The 25,402-nt window shown below is 43.7% G+C and overlaps 1 protein-coding gene across 1 annotated transcript in view; it reads left to right on the top strand.

The window, feature by feature from the left end:
• LOC142588588 (ATP-binding cassette sub-family C member 3-like) overlaps positions 1-25,402 on the top strand; it is a 182,477-nt gene that overhangs the window by 42,131 nt on the left and 114,944 nt on the right. The window contains exons 6-9 of the mRNA XM_075700424.1: positions 6,816-6,978; positions 8,277-8,534; positions 23,804-24,007; positions 24,869-25,015. Coding sequence (XP_075556539.1) covers positions 6,816-6,978; positions 8,277-8,534; positions 23,804-24,007; positions 24,869-25,015 — 772 coding nt within the window. The remainder of the gene's footprint in view (positions 1-6,815; positions 6,979-8,276; positions 8,535-23,803; positions 24,008-24,868; positions 25,016-25,402) is intronic.

Raw genomic sequence — 25,402 nt, forward strand, 5'->3', positions numbered from 1 at the left:
CTGCCGATGCATATCTTGTATGCGAATGTGCTAATGCATGCACAACGATTTTCTTTATTTTTATAGCAGTATAACTCCGAACGCGGCAGAGTAAGAACGCAGCTCATCGAAGTTTAGCACAAATGGCAGCCATATTGACACGTGTACTTGTTTATCATTATCGCGCGACCACGTTTCCCCGCCTATTATTATCGCACAGCGCAGGATGGGTCTGCGCGTATCGGAAGTTTCTTTAATGTTATCCATCGTTCTATGTGGTGTCTCCACCGAACCTTGCGCAATGTGATGTGTGCGCGACACGAATAGTGTACAGCTTTGTGGAAGACATGCAGGCCGACGTGGGTCCCAGCGATTACTCTCTAACATTCCATGACTGATGTATAAAAGCCGACGCGCTTGACCCGCTGATGAGATTTTCGACGACCGCGGACTGTGTTCGATGCTGTCGCCGTTCATTGAGTGTAGCCTGTTTTTCAACGCACAAGTTCACCCACTAAAACGCTACTTTCCTCATTCCCAGTATTGGATGATTTCTTCACCGTCACTACTACGTGAAAATATGACCGTTCCAAGATAAATCATTGTACAAGTGCACACCTAGATATCTAGGTGTGCACTTCTACAGTGTGCACTGTCTACATATTCAATCGGTGTGCATTCGCAATTCAAACAATCAGAGCAGGGCAGGCCGTGGGGCATCAGGAACTTTTAGAGGGTTTCTAAAACAGACTAATTGCTTTTGTCAGACATTAACGTGTATTTGATTACTTTTACACCAGTATATGACTTTAACCGCTTAAATTAGAAGCAGCGCAACTGCGCTATCATATTCCACGTGTCTTGAAACAAGCAGCGTGTCATCAGCACATTACAGTATTTGTGCCAATTACCTGTCCCACGTAACACACGTATAAGTCGAATAAAAGCGGTGACAGTACTGAACCTTGCGGCACTCCGGCTCTGAGGTACCGTAAAGTGCTTTGTACATCATTCACCTGAACAAGTTGTGACCGATTAAAAAAATGACTGCTAAAAAAATCTAGGAAATGTCTGCGAAAGCCATAGTTGTAAAGTGTGTTGCATAACATACGATGGTTAACTGAGTCAAACGCATTTCATATATCCAAAAAGAGTCCACAGACCACTTGGTTTTGTAAAAAGTTTCATGTAAAATTCTGATAAAGTTTGAAAAGGTTTCTGCGTTCCGCCGCATTGAACAAACCCATACTGGGAAGCTGATAATATGTTCTGCTTAAGAACAAAGCTGTCCACCGCTTCAAGAACATTATCTTCCAACAGTTGTGAATAGAAAGGGAGTACACAAGTGGGGCGGTAGGTTTTAGGTTTTGACGCATCTCTACCCATAAATAACGAAATAATGCGGGCGCAACACCCGTCTCTAGAATACTGTTCAAAATTAAACGTATCGGCCTTGCTAACACACATGAGATTACGTATTATATCTTCAGGTGATATTCCATTTAAACCTTCCGCACGGGTCTTTCATGCCCGATACAGAAATCGAAAGAAGTCGCCTTCCGCCATCGAGGGCAAAAGCGCCGAATGTGATACCGAACAACTTGCTGCGATAAGGCTCTGAATTTTAAGGGGCGTTCCCATATATGTCGCTGCTAAAGCAAATCAATCGTTGAAATAATTGGCCACCTTGTGCGACTAAGCACCGAAACCTTTCAAAATCGGATCTAAATATAAGCTCGGCTTGGTTCCCTTAAGCTCATTCCCTAGGCTCCACATCTTTGCCGGTTTATTACGAGAAAAAGAAAATTGGCTGCCAAAGTAGTTTGTTTTGGAAAAGCGCATCATTACTGTAACTTTTATTCGTACACTTCGGTAAAGACTATTCCAAGCTTCGTCTTCTGGGTGCTTTCGACATCGTTTACAAAGTATGTCTCTATCTTGAATAGCATTCAATATTCGATTATTTACACAGCCTAAGCGTGCTTATCGCTTGCGTTGCAAAACGGATCTTTTATACGCCTGCTTACGCTCGGTGAAAGCATGTAGAAACTTGTTTATACACATTGTTCGAAGAACTATGAGCCATGATGGGGTGAATAATAAAAATAATAATATTATTTATAATAGTAATATTATACATCATTTATTTACTGGGCCTTAAAACAACGCTAATGTGTGAATGCTCGCACAAGCATTCATAAAGAAAAAATAGTCCAGGAGCATATCAGTAAAAAATGAACAAATAGAACAATTTTCAAGAAACGATTGCCCATGCAACCAAGCGCGAGATAAATAGAATTGGAAACGGAGGAGTGGGGCAGTTAAAAAATTGGTGAAACCAATTGACAAAAAACGCAAAGCTTGGAAAATAACTATGGCAGCCGTTTATCATAAGTATTGAACTCATAAATATAAACGTTTAAGGATTCCATATTCGTGGCTGCTCGAGTGTTGGTGATGACTTGCACGAACACAGAAAAGTACTCTGGTGATCTTTTATAGAATATTAAGCACTTTACAACAGTGGAGTTGGGGAAGCTGAGGCTACCTTGAATGAAGGGAATAATTATAATAACGATATTAGTAATTATAATAAAGATCAATCAATCAAATATACTTGTTTAAAGTGCCCAGGAGCAACCTCGAGGGTCTCGGTGATGGCGCATTCGTCAAAACAATGCACGTAATAATAATAATAATAATAATAATAATAATAATAATAATAATAATAATAATAATAATAATAATAATAATAATAATAATAATAATAATAATAATAATAATAATTGCCACTTTGTAGAGGATACAGAGAGGTTCAGGTCTGTCGATGCCAACACGAGGCTTGAAGGACTGGGCCGGGCCGTTTACGGCACAGGTAACAAAATGGCGACGACAAATAAAACATTGATTGAAAGGAACAATAGGTTCAGCTGAATGAATATAAGAACAAGGCAATGGCAAAACCAGTACCAAGGACATCAGTGCTGACTCCAAGGAAACAAAACTTAAGATACATAATCTCATACTCCTAAGCACATGTAGAAGAATACAACAATCAACACAATGTTCTCAAATGCGTTTTAGGTTCCGCATAGAGTTTACAACAAAAAGTTCTTTTGGTAACCCATTAAAAATGTCCGGCACATAAGCAAACCGTCTCGCCTTTCCATACCTTGTTACGCTCCGTTGCACATAATACCGAATGGTTTTTCGCAACTTCCGGTTAGGATCATATTTAATTAAAAATCTGAATTCCAAAAGAGGCGATATCCAACAGTTTGTATGAAAAGAGAATGGAATGAAGGAAGGAAGACCTAAAAAGCGGGAAATGTCCGCCTAGGATGCGATATGACAATTGAACGCAATGCTCTTTGATATGTTTTTTTAATATGCTATCAATTCGGCAATGCCAACGGGAAGGATATGACGCAAATAAGGTGCTTCCGTATCTAAGAACACTATACGCCAGTGCATGTAGTTTTCTTCACATACATTGGAGCCAAAGATCTAATATTAAAGAGTAACCATGAAACCTTCTGTAGCCTGGTACTAACGTAAGCCAAGTGGTCACGCCAGGATAAACTGCTATTGAAAACTACCGCGAGATATTTGTACGAATTTGCATACTCAACGGGTTCGCAAAGACAAGAGAGAGAATCATGATTATGTAAAAATACTTGTTTGTCTATAAGGGCTGTCTTTAGTGGATTTCTAAAACATATTATTTTTGTTTTCTGTGTGTTCCCTGAAATTCCATTCTCAGCAAACCACTTCATTACATGATTCACGTTTTCTTGCAACATATTAACTATTTCTTGTAGTTTACATGTCTTGTGAGCAAAACAGTGTCATCCACGTACTGAAATATTAAACACTTGGAAGTTATTAACCTCAAGTCATCTGTAAATATATTATAGAGTAGTGGGAATGGAATGGATCGCTGTGGTACACCAACCTTCACAGGAAGCTTGCTACTATATTACTATATTCAGATTCGTTGTTTAAGCTAACGATTTGAGAACGACCACTCAAAAATTCTTGAGAATGAACTAAAAGGGACCTCGAAAGCCGAGTAAGTACAGTTTTTGAAAGAATGCTATGGCCAACCGTATCAAAAGCTTTCTTAACGCCAGAAAGATAAATAATAATAATAATAATAATAATAATAATAATAATAATAATAATAATAATAATAATAATAATAATAATAATAATAATAATAATAATAATAATAATAATAATAATAATAATAATGATTATTGACACACATCCAAAGCAAAACAAAGAAACGGGCCGGTCTAAGTCTGCGAGGACTTGTGCGACCACGCCCGCACAGTCGGTACAGCGATGTGGTTACATATTTACATAATAGGTGCAAAAGTAACCATTTACAGAATAACACATTTTTTTCCAACTTTCAGAAGAATGGTTTGGTAGTATTACCCGTTAAAAGACAATGACATAGTAAATAAAGACAAACCCATAAACAACCTAATTAAAGAATCAGAACTAAATTTCAACATTTCATCAATAATTTCTTCAACTATTTTTTGGAAGCTGCTAAAAAAATTCATCGGTCAAATCGTTAAATATTTTTGTATGTATACACTTCTTCTCGCTTCACCATACTTAGTAGTGTCATAGGGTACCTTAAAACGTTTTTTTTTTATTTCTTAACAATCGAGGTGCATCGTATCCCTCTTTGAATTAGTCGCTTCAGTTATACCGCATAATAACCGTTCTGGTAAATAAATCCTCGAATGTTCAAAATCCTAATTTCTGAAAAATATTATTGTCATGTAGTGTACTACCATAAGCAACATATTTAAATAGATTTTTAGTAGTTTATCAATCCGATATTTCCAGCGCTCTGTACAAAAGGCGAAGATCATTATACCATACCTCAGCACACTGTACGCTAGTGCATGCACTATCATTTTCTTGACTGGTAGAGGAACTAAATCCTTTATGGTGGAAAGTAGATAAGCAACACTCCATAGTTTGCCACTTAACAACGTCATTTGATGCTGCCTTGACATGCCGCTGTTCGACGTTATACCCAGTTATGTGAATTAATCCACATATTCTATAGCAGCACATTTACATGAAATATAATGTTCTCCATGTAGAAATATTGGCAAGTTTATTTTTGAGTTTTAATGGACTACGTAAGCACATGATTTTGCTTTTCTTAGCATTGATATATACACATTTTTCTTCACACCATTGCATAACCTTGTGAACTGCATTCTATAGGGCGCTAATAACTTCCTCATTATGCATATGACGATTGAGTGGAACTGTATCATCTGCATATTGATACACAGTGGATTTTGTAATTATCGTGGGAAAGTCGTTCATAAATAAATTGAGTAAGAGAGGGGAGAACACGTATCCCTGTGGAACCCCAGCTGTAATATATTTCCTAGCTCTAACAATTTCTTTACTGTCCATGACCACCTGTGACCTATCATGTAAATAATTGCAAATAAGATCAAAAAAGGTTCCCCTAAAACCCAAACGAAACAACTTTTCCAATAAAGTATTGTCATTTGCCGTTTCGAACGCTTTTTCTAAATCCAAAAACAAAGCTCAACTATACAGGTTCTTATCTTGAGCAGAATATAATTCATCGGTGAACTCTCCTAACACTGTGAAAGTACTTCACTCAGCAACAAATCCAAACTGTCTAGGTGTTAGGATTGAAAGTTTCTTTAAGAAGGAAGTCATTCAATCAAACAGGAACTTTTCCAGTATATGGGAGAGTATAGGCAAAAGAGATATACGTCTATAGTTTTAAACCTCATCTTTCTTTCCTGCTTTATACAGTGGCTTAACAATCACCATTTTAATGTCTCCAGAATAATAATAATATTGGTAATAATTAATAATAATTCAGTAATACTAATTCACTAAACTTCGTTGTTTCTTTTTAATGTATACAATATGTGGTTGAAAGCTCACCTGAATCCACAACTGACTAGGCTAGCAATGGACCCATTAGAAAAATACAAATTATTGCCTGATAAAAGACGACAAAATGTTTCTCTAAGGCTAGTTTATAACAGCGTGCATTCTGTAAAAATCATCTCTGTGTGCGTTTGCGCACGTACGTGGGTTTGTGTGACTTATAGCGACGCTGCAGCCTTCAGAAGTGCAGAAAAGCGGCAGGTCGTCCGTGGTGCATAGTTCAAGTATTACCGCGCAATATTCCCTGTGGTCCAATTCCGGTAAAGTGGCCGAAAGCGAGAAGGGGCTAGGAGCTTCGAGAAGAGAGATGTTGCCGTAGTACTGGACATACAGATTTGTAGGAAGTCAGCTGAGCCAACCAGAGGAGCCGTTCCAGATGTCGAGACATCGCTGATTCGAAATCGCCAGTTTCTCGACGAATTTTCGGAGCCGCTTTTACCATGACCTTTCGCATTCTCATTTAGTGATAACAATGTACCGTAGATAGTATCTTCCAGGAAAAAAAGATTGTTTAATGTCACGCATTAAACGGCTGTCATCAGTATTACTCTTCTATTTAAAGAAAAATCAAAGCACTGCATTCTCAAATACCTGGCCTTCAATTTTCATGAGCAATGTTTAGCACAACTCAATATTAGGTTTTACTGATAGCGACAATGCCCAGGCTGTACATTTTTCTTGAATAGAGGGGCACGTGCGCGAAGTAAAATTTTTTTGGCAGTGACTTTTTAGATGTTTTTGTTATGTCTGTTGTGCCACAATTACGGTCAAGGATTTTTTTCTTCGTAAACCAGAGGCCATATATATAAATGAAACCATTTATCTCTATGCGAATACATGTTCTAACAAAGCCGTTGACATTTTAGGAGGTTGCTCACAGCGAAAACTCTTCTTGAGACATCCACGCTTACGACGCTCTTTACGGCAAGCTGTGTTGCTGAATTCCTGGTGGGATGCATTGAAGCGGACACCACGAAAAACTTGAGTATACGGATAAAGACGCTATTCTTGGGGGCCATCTTCACCAAGGTATGAAAGTACCCGCTATGACTACCTCGCCGTCTTTCATTGTGAGGTTATGGGCACAAATTATGTCAAAATCTTATTTAGAGAGCAGCACCTCCTGTGGTTTCTGTATATTAGTTGCCAGAGATACGAACATTGATGAATGGTATCTGCGAGATAATGATTTTATTCTCATTCCATTGAGAAGAAAGCCTGAGATGGCGCATAGGTAAAAGAATCCCATGTGTGGCGTTATGGCATCAAAATTCATAGGGTGCCCAACCCTCAGTCTTTGGCGGGAGTCCGAATCCGGTGGGAGCCGAAGTTAACGCACTCTAACCTACAACCCAACATGGGAATATGAGCAAATCAGCCTCTCCACGTAGGATTCAAATTGACATCGTGAAGGCCGAGAGTCGAACTCAATCAATTTGCTGTTAAAGCGAAGATAATAAGACGCAGTTCATTATGGTACAGTTAATCCAGGCACTCAAACCGACGGCATTTGGTGCGAGTCAACCTCAGTATCTTTAATGAAATTAGGGCGATGTTAATTAAGGCACTCGAACCCATGACATAGGATGAGCGAAAACAATTAATAGGAAGTGACCGCGCATTCGAATAAAATTGTCATGTAATGTAATGAATGTCCCGTGAGTTCGCAGTATTTTGCCTTCATCCACTTTAGCGTATACTAAAGATAATCAGTGGACCACCCACTGCCCAGTGGAAGTGCTACGTACGCTCGTGTGCTCTTCTTTTATAAAGTCTACTCTCTCTCTCTCTCTCTCTCTCTCTCTCTCTCTCTCTCTCTCTCTCTCTCTCTCTCTCTCTCTCTCTCTCTCTCTCTCTCTCTCTCTCTCTCAACCTTTTACCCTAAAGAGCTCTAATAAAGTGATTACCACAGATAGGAGTGTTATGGTGGTCCACTGATACTGCTTGAATAGTTTTACTCCCGAATTTCGGTTAAAATAATGCGCTTCGCGTTAATGATAATGTCAATGACATTCGAGTACGTTATTTCGGCGCATGAAAAGTGGCGCCAAGGGAGTATACATACAGAGAAGGGTGACTCGTGATTCAGTGCAGTGATTAAAGCAAGGGAAGATGGAGGTCACAGCGGGAAACACTCTTCCTTTAAAAGGCCTCATTTGCCTGAGGCATCTGCTGATATAAGGATGCGTGTTTAGAGACGTCTGTGAAGGAACTACTAGTCGTAATTTATTTTTACGTTCTGGAATAATTAGGTTGCTTACAATTTATGTTCTGCTACAAATGAAAATCGCTGCCTTTTATTAAATGAGCGCACTTTCCCTTCATAGATGATACATATGGATCCTACTGTGCTGCGTAAATATTCATCTGGACATCTTGTCTCCATGATGGCAGTTGACTGCACACGGCTTTCAGTGACTATGTACAATCTGCCAAAGATACTCGTCGGTATTCTGTGCCTTCCGGTGATTCTTGGTGTACTGTCACGTCGCGTTGGAGCACTGCCTGTGCTCTGTTGTGCAGCGTGGCAGTTGGCTGCTTTCATGGCGCTCGCATTCACCGTGAAATGGCAAAGTAGTTTGTGGGTGAGTCTTCCGTTCTTTTTTTTTGCTTCATATAAAATTGACCAACACTTTTGGTACATATTCAGAAAACAACTTGGGGCAAACTTCTCGTTAGTGGTGCGATGAGGGAGCAATTTTCTGCCGAGTACATCAGAGGCATCGTATAGAAATTGGACCCCCAAACTATTTCTAGATAATAACCATATTTCAAAACCCAGTATCAAGTACCAAATAGTCGTTGGCTGGCCGCCGCACATACAATTTTTTTAATGCAGAAAAGAACTGAGAGCGTTTTCACGTAATAAAATAAATAGGGCAAATAGCAAAAATAAAATACGTTCTACAAAGATTTGATTGTTTTACCTAAAGATACCAAGCCCAGTACCTTGCCAGTACGCCACGCCAGCTTCTGTTTTCTCTTTCAATTATTGCCACGTTGTACAGCAAAAGCGCCGAATAAAGATATTCGGGACACCAGTCTCTAAGAACTGGCCTTATGTTGCCAATTGCTAGTATTCCTTCATGTTTACCAACCTTTCAGCCATAGAGAGCCATACAGACTCCAGGGTTTAAAAGGGGTACACAGCTAGAATTCTGCTGATGCTTTCCTTGAAATATAGCCGTATCGGCGTCGCGTGTATGTCAGCGTTCCGGACTACCATCTCTGACCACCAATCGCAATGAAGGCTCAAGAGCATAATGAGGTCGAATGGAATATCATCCTCATTTTCAACTGGCAAGAATATTATGCCCAAAGCGTCCACATGTTGTTCTTTGTTATGGGTACGTTGTAAGATATCCCGAACGAAAAATGCTTCACTTCAGTTCTTCAAAAATAGTACGCCCGGCCAGCACATGGCAAAGAATGAATAATCTGTCATATCTGGGGCCAGGACAGTTTCAGCTTCGCAGACGTGTCTCGCACAAACATGGTAGAGGCGCTTCCGACACGCAAGTAAAACTTAAGTCTCAATCAGAAAGAAAAAAGAGTGTTATCTGTATTCAATAGTATGTTTGAAAGTGCCGCAAGACTGATTTTCTTTTGCGATTGGTATTTTAACGTCAAAAAAAAACACACCAAATGAACCGTCGACACGGGACGCTGGTTCAGATGTTACTGTCGATTTCGATTACGGTGTCTTGTTCTTCACGCAAGGCATATGCAACACTTTTTTCGTGCAACGATTCACTTTAATCGACACGTCTCTCTAGTCATAAATCTTCGTCAGAAAAGCGCAGGTTAGCGCTGGCAGCCACACCAGCGCTCATCGCTTCTTGTGCTGACACTATGGACACAAAATGGTTTATTTAAGAACATCGATGCGAAAGCTGAACTATAAAGTCATTTATCCTTGTTAGACTGCTTGATTCCTGAGGCCGGGCCGGCCAATAGCGTGTAGATGGGCTCGACGGGTAGAGTAGGCCTAAGCTTGGTTGGAAGGAGAGGATCTTGGTGCGAGTACCAGGCGATTCTGCGTTTCCTGTCGACTCCACAGCGACGCTCGCAGCCATCGTTTGCGTTAAAACTACTAAAAAACGAGGCATCAGCTGTGTTTCCGCGAGTTTGTTCAAAAATAGAGCTATTCAGCCTGTCAAAAAGGAAATGCAAAGAAAGAAAGTGACCTTCAGTGCCTATATGCAAGCATAGGCAGGGCATAAACCATGAAACGTGCGTGTTAACACACCCTTATTCCAAGCTTCGACACGATATAGACTTTCAAACTCCAATATATAGCGTTATTTATTAGAAGATAACACTATCCAGCGTATAAGTTGTTTAAAGCATTTAATAATGAACAACGCCTACAGTCTTTGCCTTGAAACCAGTGCGGCACGAACACAACAAGCACAGTTTACAGTGCGAGCCTGCCAACCGCAGCGAGAACCAGCGTACATACGGCTCAAACCAGTGTGCCCAAGCTTCATAGCAGTGAAGCCAGCGTCTCCTCCAGTATAACACAGCTCTTATCCAGCATTGCCACTGGTGTCCCAGTGACTCCCAGACAGCGCCAGCGTCCCCAGTGCGATCCAGTGTCCAAAAACGCGCTCGTTTCACACTGGAAGGCACTTTAAGATGCTGGTTTTTGCAACAGGGAAAGTATCCATCCACCTGTAACAGGTCTAATATATACCTGCTTATTGTTTCGCGCCTTTATGGAAGAAAAATAATGATAGGGCTACTGTTACAAGGATGCATTTAGTAGTAAAGTTCGATTTTTTTACAAACGTTAGATGGCGGTAGCCGTCGCTGTGTACTCTATATATTATAAATATTGGCTAAATAACTTGGAAATATTAGAGCTACACAGCGTGCTTAAATAAAAGCATAGCCAAATGTAACTGTTGGAGTCTCCATCAACTTGCATGATATAAAAAAGGCAGCCATTGTGGAGATATCTGACGAACACTTTTCACATCCCTTCACAGCGATACCAGAAATGGGCGAACATTGAACGTCTAACGAGCTGCAAACGCGGTGCTTGCCGTTTTCGCGACGTGAAGCAGCTCGCTACGATGGTCCACATTGCTATGATATACATACATCATTGTGCACCCGTACGGGAAGTGGCGGTAGTTGTTCACGGTGTTAGGCATGTGAATAGACATAAAAATCGTTAGCCTGAAAAAAAAGCTATGCTCAAAGCACCACAACGGCAGTTCGTCCATCACTCATTAGGAGTCTAGTTACCTAAGTGGAGTCGACATAGATGATGGAAAAAAGCTGAGACAACAGCGCTTGATATCGAATAAAGACAAGGTCTTCTATTGTGCGGTAGTGTGCCACTTGCTTTTTTGTTTAAACTGCACTACAATCGGGATCGTCCGCGTTTTTAGACAACACTATATAGCTCCTGCATCGTCCCATGTGTTTTGCTGAGTAAAGCCACATTGCGGGTTCTGCATTTAGGCGTGCAAAATTTGAGCGAATACATATGAATTTCATTTCGGCCTTTCGGTGCTATGACACAATAATTGGGCTCCTTACGTAGCTCTATGATAAATTGGTGCGTCTTCTTTGTTCCAGCTTCTCTTGAACGCCGTTTCCGTTTTTTTACAGGCTCTAAAAGGCATATAATAATTTAATTTGACCAAAGGAAAGTGACCGCATATTCGGATCTTGCAAACGGCAAATGAATCTGAAGTCTGCCCGCCGCGGTGGCTTAGCGGCTATGGTGTTGCGCTGCTAAGCACGAGATCGCGGGATCGAAAGTCAGCCGCGCCGGTCGCATTTAGATGGAGGTGAAATGCAGAAACGCCGGTCTCCCGTCCATTGCGGGAAGGTTAAAGGTCCCCTGGTGGTAAAAATGAATCCGGAGTCCCCCACTACAGCGTGTCGCATTATCAAATAGTGGTTTTGGCATGCAATACTCCAGTTAATTCATTCAATATGAAGTCTCCAAACAGGACTTTGTCTTTAAAGAAATGTCCGAGGTTACATCACCCATGAATCGGACATTCGAGATCGCGCAAGCTATCTTAGCTAGCGGTAACAAACAATTCTCTGCTGCTGTGGTAAGATGGGATTTATAGGCAATTATCAAAAACTCAACTGAACCTTTTTGCTTAATGCTTCATTATACTCATGCGGCTATTTGCCCTTCTGACGTCCTGCGCGCCAAATGTACGAGAACTAAGAAATTCTTCCTAGACGTTATGTCCTTTAAAGAAATAGCATGTTTTCCATGTAGGAAGATTTAGAATTATAGGACACTTTTCGTCAGATAAATGGCGAGAGCCGTGAGGAACGTACATTTCCCACGGGTCACTTAAGCACTTCACTGTTTTTATTGATTTCAATGTTTCATCCTTTCAATCACTGCTGTTGTCATTGAGAGTGATCACAGTTTTATTCTTCAGCACACAAGTAAATTGTATGCACCACCAAAAATAAGTGCGTTTTCATTCTTGCGAACCGCATCGAACTGGTTGCTACGCCACGTCATCATTTTTCACGCAAGACGCATCAGGTGACGTGTATCAGCATCTCACCGAAAGTGGATCTAACTGCTCCTACTAGTCCGTAGCTTCAGTTGAATTATTATTGTCACGTGGTAGTGACATTAAAAAACAGAGTAGCAATACTGTGAAAGACAAAACTAGCGTTTAATGGGCGAACCTGTGCCAACAAAAACAGGCTACACTTAAAGCACAACGATAGCGGCGAACAGTCGGCGATCGTCGAAAATCTGATCAGTGGGTCAAGCGCGTCGGCTTTTATACAGCAGTCGTCGAACGTTCCAGACTATTCGCTGGGACCCGCGTGTCTTCCACAAAGTTCTACACTATTCGCGTCTCGTATACACGCAATCAGATTACACAAGTTGCGGGGAAAGACAGCGGATGGAACCATCATTAACATTCCAGAAACTTCTTTCACATGCAGGTGCGTCCTGTGCTGTGCGATAACATTTGTTAGGTGGTGAGAAGAGTTCGCCCGATAAAGGTAAAGAAGGGCACGTGTTCATATGGCCCAGCTAATTTTAACGGTTTATTTCAGCAGCTATGTAGTCAGTCAAGTAAAGAGTTGCAGGCTTACTTTAGCTCACGCATATAATGATAGCGATGTAATAGACCATTTTTAGTGTCACTAGTCATTGCGGATAGAAGGGGCAGAACTTTATACACTAGTGTAAAATATTAGCAGGCTTTCGTAAGTGAAAACTGTAGTAAAAGTTGGCGCTGAATTAAACGCAGCTGAAAATACACGATTGAATTGTGAATATTTTCAGCTTATAACTGTATTTCATCACATTTTTCTGTGCCAAAACCTTGTCCGTCAATGTAGATGCAGGCGTTACCAGTAATAGCCACTTGAGCTTCTCCTATTGAACATTTACCTTTTGTAGCTGCAGGAAACAGGCACTCCGTCGGCTTGTTACCTTGTTGCGGTTACCATGTCACCACCAGCCACTGTGCAGTAATTACTCTTTCAAAACCCTCTTGAGTGTTTGCTGCTTCTAATTTATGTGCCACACAACGTTCACGTGCCGAAAATATAATTAGGTTAAAGGTACCAAGGTGCAAAGTGATGTATTAAATTGCGTTGTTTTTGAATGCGATCCGTGATTTGATACAAGTCTTTAGGCAATTATGAAAGTTATTATCAATTTAAGCAATATATTTTCCTTAATTACCTCATCATCGTCATCATCGTCATCATCATCAGCCTGGTTACGCCCACGGCAGAACACAGGCCTCTCCCATATTTATCTAACTACCCCGGTCATGCACTAATTGTGGCCATGTCGTCCCTGCAAACTTCTTAATCTCATCCGCCCACTTAACTTTCTGCCAACCCCTGCTACGCTTCCCTTCCCTTGGAGTCCATTCCGTAACTCTGAATGACCATCGGTTATCTTCCCTCCTCAATACATGTCCGGCCCATGCCCCATTTCTTTTTCTTGATTTCAACTAAGATGTCATTAACTCGAATTCGTTCCCTCTCCTAATCTGCTCTTTTCATATCCCTTAACGTTACACCCATCATTCTTCTTTCCATAGCTCATTGCGTCATCCTCAATTAAAGTAGAACCCTTTTCGTAAGCCTCCAGGTTTCTGCCCTGTACGTGAGCACTGGTAAGACACAGCTGTTAAACACTTTTCTCTTGAGGGATACTGGCAACCTGCTGTTCATGATCTGAGGATGTCTGCCAAACGTACCCCAGACCATTCTTATTCTTCTGATTATTTCAGTCTCATGATCCGGATCCGCGGTCACTACCTGCCCTAAGTAAATGTATTCGCTTACCACTTCCAGTGCTTCGCTACCTATCGTAAACTGCTGTTCTCTACCGAGACTATTAAACATTACTTTAGTTTTTTGCAGATTAATTTTTACACGCACCCTTTTGCTTTGCCTCTACAGATCAGTAAGCATGCATTGCAATTGGTCCCCTGAGTTACTAATCAAGGCAATTTCATCAACGAATTGCAAGTTACTAAAGTATTCTCCATTAACTGTTATACCGAATTTTTCCCAATCCAGGTCTCTGGACATCTTCGGTAAACATGCTGTGAATAGCATTGGAGAGATCGTATCTCACTGCCTGACGCCTTTCTTTATTGGAATTTTGTTGCTTTCATTATGGAGCACTACGGTCGCTGTGGAAGCGCTATAGATATCTTTCACTATTTTTACATACGGCTCGTCTACACCCTCATTCCTTAATGCCTCCATGACTCCTGGGGTTTCGACTGAATCAAACGCTTTCTCGTAGTCAATTACAGCAATATAAAACGGTCGGTTATATTCTCCACATTTCTCTATCACCTGATTGATAGTGTGAATATGGTACATTGTTTGCTTAGCCTTTACAGTATCCTGCCTGGTCTTTTGGTTGACTGAAGTCTGGTGTTGCTGATTCTATTTGCGATTATCTTAGTAAATTCTTTGTAGGCAATGGACAGTAAGCTGATCGATCTATAATTTTTAAAGACTTTGGCGTCCCCTTTCTTATGGATTAGGGTTATGTTAGCGTTCTTCCATGATTCCGGTACGCTCGAGGTCATGAGGCATTGCGTATGCAGGGTGGCCAGCTTTTGTAGAACAATCTGCCCACCATCCTTCATCAAATCTTCTGTTACCTGATCCTCCCCAGCTGCCTTCCGCCTTTGCATAGCTCCCAAGGCTTTCTTTACTTCTTGCGACTTTACTTGTGGGATTTAAAATTCCTCTAGACTATTCTCTCTTCTATTATCGTCGTGGGTGCCACTGGTACTGTATAAATCTCTATAGAACTCCTCTGCCACTTGAACTATCTCATCCATATTAGTAATGATATTGTGGGCTTTTTCTCATTCGTCTTTGTCTCTTACCTAATTACTTAATCAATGATAAAGAAAAATTCACATGCGTGCGCAAAGCGACTGGTAATAAAACATCAATTGTGACCTCGTGTGTGGAAGCCTTTTTTTTAAACAGCATGTCCCGTGAGAGATGGAATACACGGTAATAATTATGTTGCGCAAATTATTGATCAAGCGGGTGATAACTTCTGTTGACCTATTCTACAGCATGTCTTCTTTGCGTGAAGACCTCAGTGGTTAAAAAAAAAACATTGAAAGGTTTCAATCCGAAAAGAAAGAAATATGTTTCGTTCATCACCACTAATATCCCGAATTTTCCTCGGCGTTCACGTTTGGAGCCCAAAGTAAATATATCTGGTAACGAAGCTTCCTTTGAAATACATACTTCCAGAACATGGAAGTTCGACGGCATAGCTCCATCTGCGTGACGACAGTATACTTCCAGCGGAAGAAAAACTATGGTGACGCAGTATTCGTGAAAAAGAAGTGACGCCACTAGAGTTGTAAACGGCGCAAAATTTAGTTTAGTAGGCAGTCACTGGCTCAGTATCTCCGCGCGTCCAGCAATTGAAAGCGATGGCCATTTAGAACTTATAGTGCGCAGAGCAGCGCAGCAAAACGCCAGACTTACGGTTTGAAAAATGTACCCACGCACAGAGCCTCGCAGTGTTCTAGTTCTGCGCCTTCACAACAAGTACGCAGCACTTATGCGCTTTCGGGAATGAGGCAGCGCGAGCCACGACATAGATTTTGGTACATACGATTGCCTGCGTATCTAAATGTACGTAAGCCTTGTCGGGATGAGGAGGAGATGCCAATGGCTCCATGCCTCGGCACACAGAACCCCGCGGTTGGCGCATGCCTGTCCGTCAACCGCGGTCCTTTACAAGATCCAAGAACAAAATAAACGACAACGACGTGTACAGTTGGAAAACGTTTATTAAATTGCAACCAGCACTTCAAGCAGGCCAGCTAGCTGTGGTTGACGTCACTGAGATCTATAATTCCTTTAGGTTCCCTCGAAGAGGATAATACGCCAGGTGAAGGGCGCCGGGCAAAAACTCGGTTTTTTACCCACGTGCGGGAAACCGGTAGGGGTAGTGAAGACTTCCACACTTCCCGCTTGCTGGTGATCAAACGTACTCGGGCGATGTTAGAGGGACCTCACGTTACACACCCGATGGTTCTGATAGCGCTCGCGATTCCCGCGCGCTGTCGGTGAAAAGAAAGTGTCCACTCTCCCCAAACTGCTTGGCGGGCGCGTGTTCCGACGCGACATTAGCCAGTCGTGGGACCCGACGATTACCACATCCTTCCCTTTTTAAATGTCCTACGGTGGAGAAATCGCTGGAACGATGGCGCGGGTGAAGTGTCCAGGATGATGACATGGTGAACTCTGGCACCATATGGCGGAATTCAGGTCGATAGGCAGAACAGTCCTCTTTAGCGACCATCCAGATACGGTAGCAGTCGCAGTGGCTGACGATGACGGGGCTGAAGACGACTCGACCTCAAGGTCTGCGTCGCAATGTCCACCCAGACACTGCAGGACAGCACTTTAGCGAAGTGAGGCGCGTGCCGGCACGAGTATTCCCGCGCCCATGCGTTATAGTGAGAGTATAGGATGGTGGCTCTCCCTTGTCGTGGTTGCCATGTGCGCCTGCGCCGGAGAGGAAATAGATAGCATTTGGAGTGAGCGAACACAGTGAATATTTGCCATTTTGACAGTATCTATCTATCTATCTATCTATCTATCTATCTATCTATCTATCTATCTATCTATCTATCTATCTATCTATCTATCTATCTATCTATCTATCTATCTATCTATCTATCTATCTATCTATCTATCTATCTATCTATCTATCTATCTATCTATCTATCTATCTATCTAGCCACCTACGTGTTGGTGCTTTCATGGTGTTTTTCTTGACTTGGAATGTACCGAAATTGGCATAATATTGTTACGTATGAGTTTGTGCCACTGTGGGCGAAAGAAGGTTCTGAGGTGGAGAGGAAGTTGAAGTGTATTGACGATCAGTAGATGGTGGTACCCTCACTACTGAGCTACTACCTCGTAACTGTAAATATTGTAAATATATGTAATTCTTCCGTAACATTTTGGTGGACGTGCGGGGTACTCTGGCCAAAAGCCGGCTTTGTATCTTCGCAGCCGGCGTCACATCGGTTCCGATGTTATGGCTACTGCCGCTGCCTCCACTGCTGACGCTGCCTCCACTACTCAGACACCAGCGGAAGTGGTGCTAACCCAGCTGCGTCACCCGGAAATATTCATCGGCACTGGCAAGGTCGACGTCGAAGACTGGCTGACGTCGTATGAACGCGTCGGTAAGAACAACAAGTGGGATGCCACAGTTTTGCTGTCGAACGTACTTTTTACTTGAGGGTAACCGCGAAGGTATGATTGAAGACGCCTGAAGCCGACATTAGAAGCTGGGACTCCTGCGAGGAAAAGCTACGCGATTTTTTCGGAAGACCTGTGGGACGTCAAATGGAGGCCAAGCAAGAGCTGGCGTCTCGTGCCCAGACATCAACCAAATCATATGTCGCGTATTATCAAGACGTTCTGGATCTGTGCCGTAAAGCGGACACGGACATACAGGAGGCCGATAAGGTTGGACACATATCGAAGGGCATCTCGGACGATGCGTTCAACCTACTGCTTTGCAAGAACTACTGCACGGTTGAGTCCATCATTAAGGAATGCCGCAATTTCAGCAAGCGAAGAGCAAACGCATCGTACAACGCTTCGACCTACTTCCGAATAGGGCTGCCACTCGTTCCTGCAACGAACCTCAAGCGTGACATAACGACCATCCGGGGTCACATTCGCCTACAACGCCAAGCTTGACGCATGTCATCCGTCGCGAACTTGAGGCTATGCCTCCAAGTTCTCGCTGCCCCCATACGCATGACAACATGACTATCTCGTTTATTCAAGCTGTTGTCCGCCAAGAAATTGAAAACATGGACGTCCACGCTGCCGTCCGCCCACGTCTGAACCCCACCGCTCCCGTCACTGCCTCTGCTGCACTTCGACAGTCGTTCCCGAATCACTATCGGAGCCCCTCTGAGTGGCGAACACTGGATGAGAGGCCAATTTGCTTTACTTGCTCTCGGGTCAGTCACATCTCCTATCACAGCCGTAGTAGCCGCTGGTACTCCTCGCCTCGACCATATGCTGATCACCGCTTCGACCGAGACCCTCGGCCTCTGCCGCCCCTCTCTGAACCATATCATACCGGCCTTCCACCTCGGAGAAACACCACTAGCCGCTCACCCTCACCGCAACACCGTCAGTCCCGTTCACCCACACCTCGTCGTCCCTCGTCCCCGTCCTACGCGGGCCGCTTCTCGGGAAACTAAGCAATGCAGCCCCCGCAGGTGCAGCTGCATTGACGACTCAGACTGCAAAACTTCTGCTGACCCCTACTGTTCGACCGAGCCTTGTTGAAATGTTTGTTGATGATGTACCCGTTCAAGCCCTCATCGATACTGTCGCTCTGATGCCGGTTATGCGATCAGATCTTCGTCGCCGTCTCCGTAAAGTCCTGACACCTGCCGAGTCGCCTGCCGTTCGACTAGCTAATGGCAGTACAACAGCCGTGATGGGAATGTGCACCGCCCATGCTCAGTGTTAGTCCTGTTCACCATACTGGCCAAGTGTCCTCACGAAGTCATTTTTGGAATCGACTTTCTCAGTGCCCATTCAGCCCTTATTGATTTTCCCACGGCACCCTTCTCCTTGAACTGCTCCATTACTCTCCCGGCCCCACCGACGACCACACTACCCGACATTTGTTCGATTGCAACGTGATGCTGCGACTTACGTCCTCATGTTGCCTTCACCACTTCGAGATTGTCCATATGTGGTGTCCCCACTTTGCAACGTCCTCCTGGCCCGTGAAATAGCGATACCAAGCTCAATTGTAAGTCTTGTCTATAATCAAGCGTGGATTCCTCTTCTGAACTTTTGATCGTGTCTGCAAGTGCTTCGTGAGGGTAAATCTCTCGCTGTGCTGTCCCCTTTTGAAGACTGTGGAGTAGCCGCTCTTACGCCCGAAGCACTATTCGACACTGCTGTAGCTTCTGCCCCTCTTACATCATGCAGCGACAAGTTTAAACCAATGATAGCTGCTTATTTACGACCTGCTTACGCCGACGCTCTTCGCGGCATTCTGATGTCCTATGAAGACATCTTTGATTTTGGCAATCGCCCGCTAGGTCAAACCCGTCTTGTCACCCATCCAATCCTCGCTGATGACGCTCCTCCTATACACCAGCGGCCCTACCGTGTGTCTGCGGCTGAACGCCAGGTGATGTGAATGGAGGAGGACAAAATGCTCTCCACGGATATTATCGAGGCATCCTGCAGCCCGTGGGCTTCGCCTGTCGTTCTGGTTAAAAAGAAGGACAACACCTGGATATTTCGTATCGATTAGCGTCACCTTAATAAGATTACCAAAAATGACGTGTATCCGCTTCCGCGTATCAATGGCGCGCTGGAGTGCTTACATGGTGCCAGTTATTTTTCGTCGATTGATTTGCGCTCTGGCTACTGGAAATAGCTACTGGATAAACGAGATCGCGAAAAGACCGCCTTCGTCACTCCAGATGGTTCCTACCACTTTAAAGTGATGCCTTTCGGACTGTGCGATGGCCCTGCTACCTTCGAGGGCATGATTGACTCTCTTCTGCTCGGATTGAAATGGACCACATGCCTCTGCTACCTTGATTACGTCATTGTTTTTCCCCGACGTTTGACAGCCACATCCGCCATAACTCAATTTTGCAAAATGCCATTTCGGCTACGGCCGAATACGAGTACTTGGTCACTTGGTTGACACTGCAGGCGTCCAGCCTGATGCTGACTAAGTTCATGCCATTGGGGAGTTTCCACTTCCACGTTCTTCTACCGATGTCCGAAGTTTCCTAGGTCTGTGATCCTATTTCTGGCTATTTATCTAGATATTTGCTGAAATCCTCGTCCTAGCTCTCACAGACCTCCACAAAAAGGACGCCACTTCTCGTTGGGGACCCGACTACGCTGCAGAATTTTTAACGCTTATCAGTCGCGTTATCAATCGACACGTGTTGAGTCACTTTGATCCGCATGCCTACACAAAAGTTCGCACTGATGCAAGCGACCATGGCATTGGTGCTATCTTGTCCCAACGACAGTGGGACGCCAATCACCTGATCACGTATGCTAGCCGTCTTCTGTCAGCACCAGAGCGCAACTACTCCATAACAGAACGTGAATGCTCGGCCCTTGTATGCTCCATTGCTATGTTCATCCCTGACTTCTTTGGTCGGCATTTCACCGTCGTGACAGATCCTCATGCCTTATGTTGACTATCCTCACTCAGGGATCCGACAGGCCGTGTTGGCCACTTGGCTTTGCGCCTGCAAGTGTACACCTTTTTTGTATCCTACAAATCTGGGCGGCTACATGAGGACGCTGACTGCGTCTCCCGCTATCTTGTGGACCCTCCCGATAGCACCGAAACCGATACAGATACCTGCGCTTGTCGATCTCCGATTTTTCACGCATTGCCGACGAGCAGTGTCGTGACCCATATTCGCGATCCATCATCGAAGGCCTTACCTCGGAGTAACAGAACGTTTCCCTGCTTATGTTTGTCCTCCAGGACGGGGCCTTATACCGACGCAATATGAGTCCACATGGTGCTGATCTGCTTCTGGTCGTTCCGCAGCACCTGCGGTTCACGATTCTCTTGCAGTTGCACGATGTGGCCACCACTCGTCATTTGGGTGTCTCCCGCACATACGACCGTGTCCGCGGGCGATTTTTGTGGCCTGGGCTCTATCGCTCTGTTCGAAGTTACATCGCAGCCTGCGAACTTTTCCAACGCCGCAAGAAGCCTCCATTGTCTCCCGCTGGGCACCTTCAGCCTATAGATATCCCCAGTGAGCCATTTTACCGCGTCGGCCTGGACCTCCTTCGCGCATTTACAACTTCACTCTCGAGCAACAAGTGGGTGGCCGTTGCGATGGTCAATACCACGCGTTATGTCATAACGCGGGCCCTCCCTATGAACTGCGCAACTGATGTGGCTGATTTTCTCATTCATGAGGCTATCCTACACTATGGTGCCCCACGTCAGCTACTCACTGATAGGGGCCGCTGTTTTTTTGTAAGGTTGTTTCTAAGGACGACCTTCTTCGTTCTTGCTCCGCGTCCCACAAGTTCACGATGGCCCACCACCCACAGAGAAACGAACTCACCGAGCATCTCAATCGTACTCACGGACATGCTTTCCATGTACGTGTCCGATGATCACCGGGATTGGGATTGCACCTTACCCTTCATGACGTTTGCTCACAATTCGGTGCGTCACGACAATACTGGTTACTCTACGTTCTGTCTACTATATGGCTGTGACCCACTCCTCGCTCTTGACTCGCTGCTCCCTTCCGATACCACGACTGCAAGGCTCTATGCTCACGATGCCATATTTCGCGCGGTTGCAGCACGTCCCATTGCCAGCGACCGTCTTCTGGCGTTTCAGACTAGCCAAAAGCACCGTTACGAGTCGCCGTCGGGATGCTCATTTCAGGCCTGGGTCGCCTGTCCTACTGTGGTTACTCTCCCGTCGCATCGGCTTTTGCGAAAAACTGCTGCCGCGATACATTGGGCCATATCGTCTTCTTCGGCAAGTCACGAGCCTCACATATGAGGTATCACCTGTGACTTCGACGCCTTCTACCCCACCAGGAACTGATATCATGCATGTTTCGCGAATAAAGCCCTATAACTCGCACACTGATTCGTCACCCTAGGAAGCATCGAGACGATGCTTCTGCTGACGGGGGTTAATGTCACCAAGTTTGTGCCACTGTGGACGAAAGGACGTTGTGAGGTGAAGAGGAAGTTCAAGTGTCTCGACTATCGGTAGATGGTGGTACCCTGACTACTCAGCTACAACCTCGTAACTGTATATATTGTAAATATATTTTAGTCCCCCATAACAACATAAGAAGAGTGCATGACGAACATATATGATAGGTTATGACATGAACGTCATGGCATGCGTGACCTGTGGGTCACAAGAAAAACGCCTACGTCTTGGCGCTCTCATGGTTGTGTCGTTAAATAGGCTCCCCTCACGCTGGTTCGCATATCATCGATCACACAGGGTGTGAAATGTGCCGGCTTTATCATATTTGCTCGTTCAAAGGATTATTTGTAACTGTAGAATGGCAATCGTCGTGAAAAAATGTCATCCCGTATATTTAGAGCTCATTCGCTGGAGACGTCAGCGTGCTAAAAGAGAGAGAAAAGATGTAGAGAAAGGCACGGAGGCTAACCACATGTAGTTATGGTTGACTATCCGTCACGTGGGCCACGGGGTACAGGTAAAAAAATAAGAGAAAAACACTGCAACTTAAGAAAAGGGAGCGATAGATCACAGAGTAAGCCTCCTATACTACAGAGAGCTAGTCGGTGGCGTTAGTGTATCATGGAGGCCCATACACTTCGGGAAGGCGAGTTCCATAAGTACACCTTTTGCCCGGAGTCCCTTTGAGAGCACCTTGAACTTTGATATGACAGTGGATGATAGTCAAATGTGCCTCGCTCTATAGCGGAAGCAAACACAGCTAAGGTGCGTGAGTGTGTGGCCAAAGTTTCATATCTCGTACGTGGGCCGAAACCCATTCCAATGAGAAAAAGATAGGAATTCTTAAATGCGATGCCGAGCAACAAATGCTACAACATAGCCTGTTCGCACAGAGGCAAGTTTCTGGTCAGCAGACAAATAACATTGGCGAGACATAGTAGGAACCTTTACGTTCCATGGGTGCGATGCACGTTCCTGGTCATCGAACGCGGCCGAGCCGCAGCATCCCCTTGCTGCAATTTTTGAATTACCCTTTACATTATTCTTCCTTTACGTACTGTCATTTCCTAGACAGTTCAACACCTGAGTGAACGATAACCCCTTGTATGCTCAGGGATACGATTTCTTCTGATGAGTGGTCTTTTACGACAGTTTAAGATTCGCGATGACAGCACCCTCCTAGCCCATTGCAGGAATGGTAGCTTGTCATGCTGCAGAGATGGCCGTGGTTGCTCAGTAACTATAGTGTTGGGCTGCTAGGCGCGACGTCGTGTGAGCGTATCCCGGCTGTGGCAGTAGAATTTAGATGGAGGTGAAGTGAGAAAACATCCGCGTACATAGATTTAGGTGCCCGTTATAAAGAACCTCAGGTGGTCCAATTTTCAAGAGCCCCCCATACGCCATGCCTCAGATCGTCGTTATGGCGCGTAAAACACCATATTAATTTTAATTTCTTCGGTCATGCGGCGGCGACATTGCCACCATGCTTTTCCCTACGCTATGTAGTGTCGTGCACTGCTGTGTCATAGTATTTGGCATCAAACTCGATACATTATACAAAAATGCAAAAAAATGCGGCGTCTCCTTTTTTTTTTGCAGAAACGCATCATCAATTTCCACGACGCTCGCTTGGAAAAAATGAACGATCTGCTATCGTGTGTGAGATTAGTAAAACTATATGCTTGGGAGGAAACCTTCGCCCGTGTGTTGGCGAAGCTGAGGCGTGAAGAGGTCCTCCAGCAATTCTACGCGAACATTGTGGATGGATTCTACGATTCCCTTCTAGTGTCATCAAGCGCTGTTGTAAGAAAATAGATTTTTGTTTGTCTCTTCTTCTCCAATAGCCATTCGTTTTGAGTCGCAGCTGCAGCTTTGCGCTTCCAAAATTGAAGATTATTTCAATTTTCTCTGGATATTCTGCAGCAGTCCGCATGTCCTTACGTAAGATGTTAATGCACTACCTTCATCTCGCAGTGTATATATATATATATATATATATATATATATATATATATATATATATATATATATATATATATATATATATATATATATATATATATATATATATGTCTGGGCAACGTGATACAAACGATCAACTTTGCATATAATTCACACTAACGACTGTGGGACAGTTTGAAACGATGACTGCGTTGCAAGATGATGGAACTCCACACACGGATGTGTTTCGCGTTTTTCGCTTAAGCAAATTTTGCTATGTCCATCTTTGCGTACCTTGTACATTGCTCTACTCTTTTAAAAACAATCCATGAGTTATTGTTACTCGCATTTCATGCAATACATTTACCGTCTCCGGTGCACAACTGCTAATTTCGAATTTTTTTCTTTCCATGAATATTATGCATCTACTTGGATATCCTACTGTAGTGGTTATTCCTATCGAATTTTATTACGCGGCCGCAATAAGTGTTCTCTTTTTTGTTTGAGCAACATTTAAACTTAACATTGAGCGAAATCTCCAAGGTGGAGGACTTTGTGTTTTGCGCATTCCTGGCCACTGGGAATCATTTCTTCAATTCATTTGATGAGACGAATAGGTTCGTTCACGCGAAACCTTGAGTGCCGGTGTGGACTTGCGGGGAAGAGGGCATTGCGACTCTTGCGTCGAATGATGTAACTTTGAATTTGTGACTTTTTTGGCAGATGACGACCATACTTTTCGCGACGCTATCTTGGTTTCATCCTGAGACACATATGACTGCCTCGCTTTCCTTTCCCTGCATATACGCCATGACACTTTTGGATATCGCAAATGTAAACATAGTCTCCATTACGAGGTTCTTATCCATGGTGAGTACATTGCGCCCATCTCCAACTAATTCATTGCACCTATCCTTTCCTGCGCAATTACTCGAGTTCAGCCGGACATGCCGCATTGTCCCATTTACAAGAACAACGCATTCGTATAATTCATAAGTTTAAATAAACATAGCAGTTCTGATTTGCAAGTGCATTTGCTTAAGCGGTGCCTGAATAATTTTTAACAAAGAATTACATTTTATTCAATATGCAACTTAGTCTGATCTTGTCACAACTCTTTTTGCCGAAACTGGGAAGTACTTCTGAATGTTCGGTTCATATTTTCTGTCAGCACCTTTCTTAAGCTCTTGCACGACCAACATACAATAATATCCCACGCACAGACACTTTTGAGAGGGTTCTATTTTCATTTGTGTT

The sequence above is a fragment of the Dermacentor variabilis genome, chromosome 7 (assembly GCF_050947875.1).
Source record: "Dermacentor variabilis isolate Ectoservices chromosome 7, ASM5094787v1, whole genome shotgun sequence".
Taxonomy (NCBI): domain Eukaryota; kingdom Metazoa; phylum Arthropoda; class Arachnida; order Ixodida; family Ixodidae; genus Dermacentor; species Dermacentor variabilis.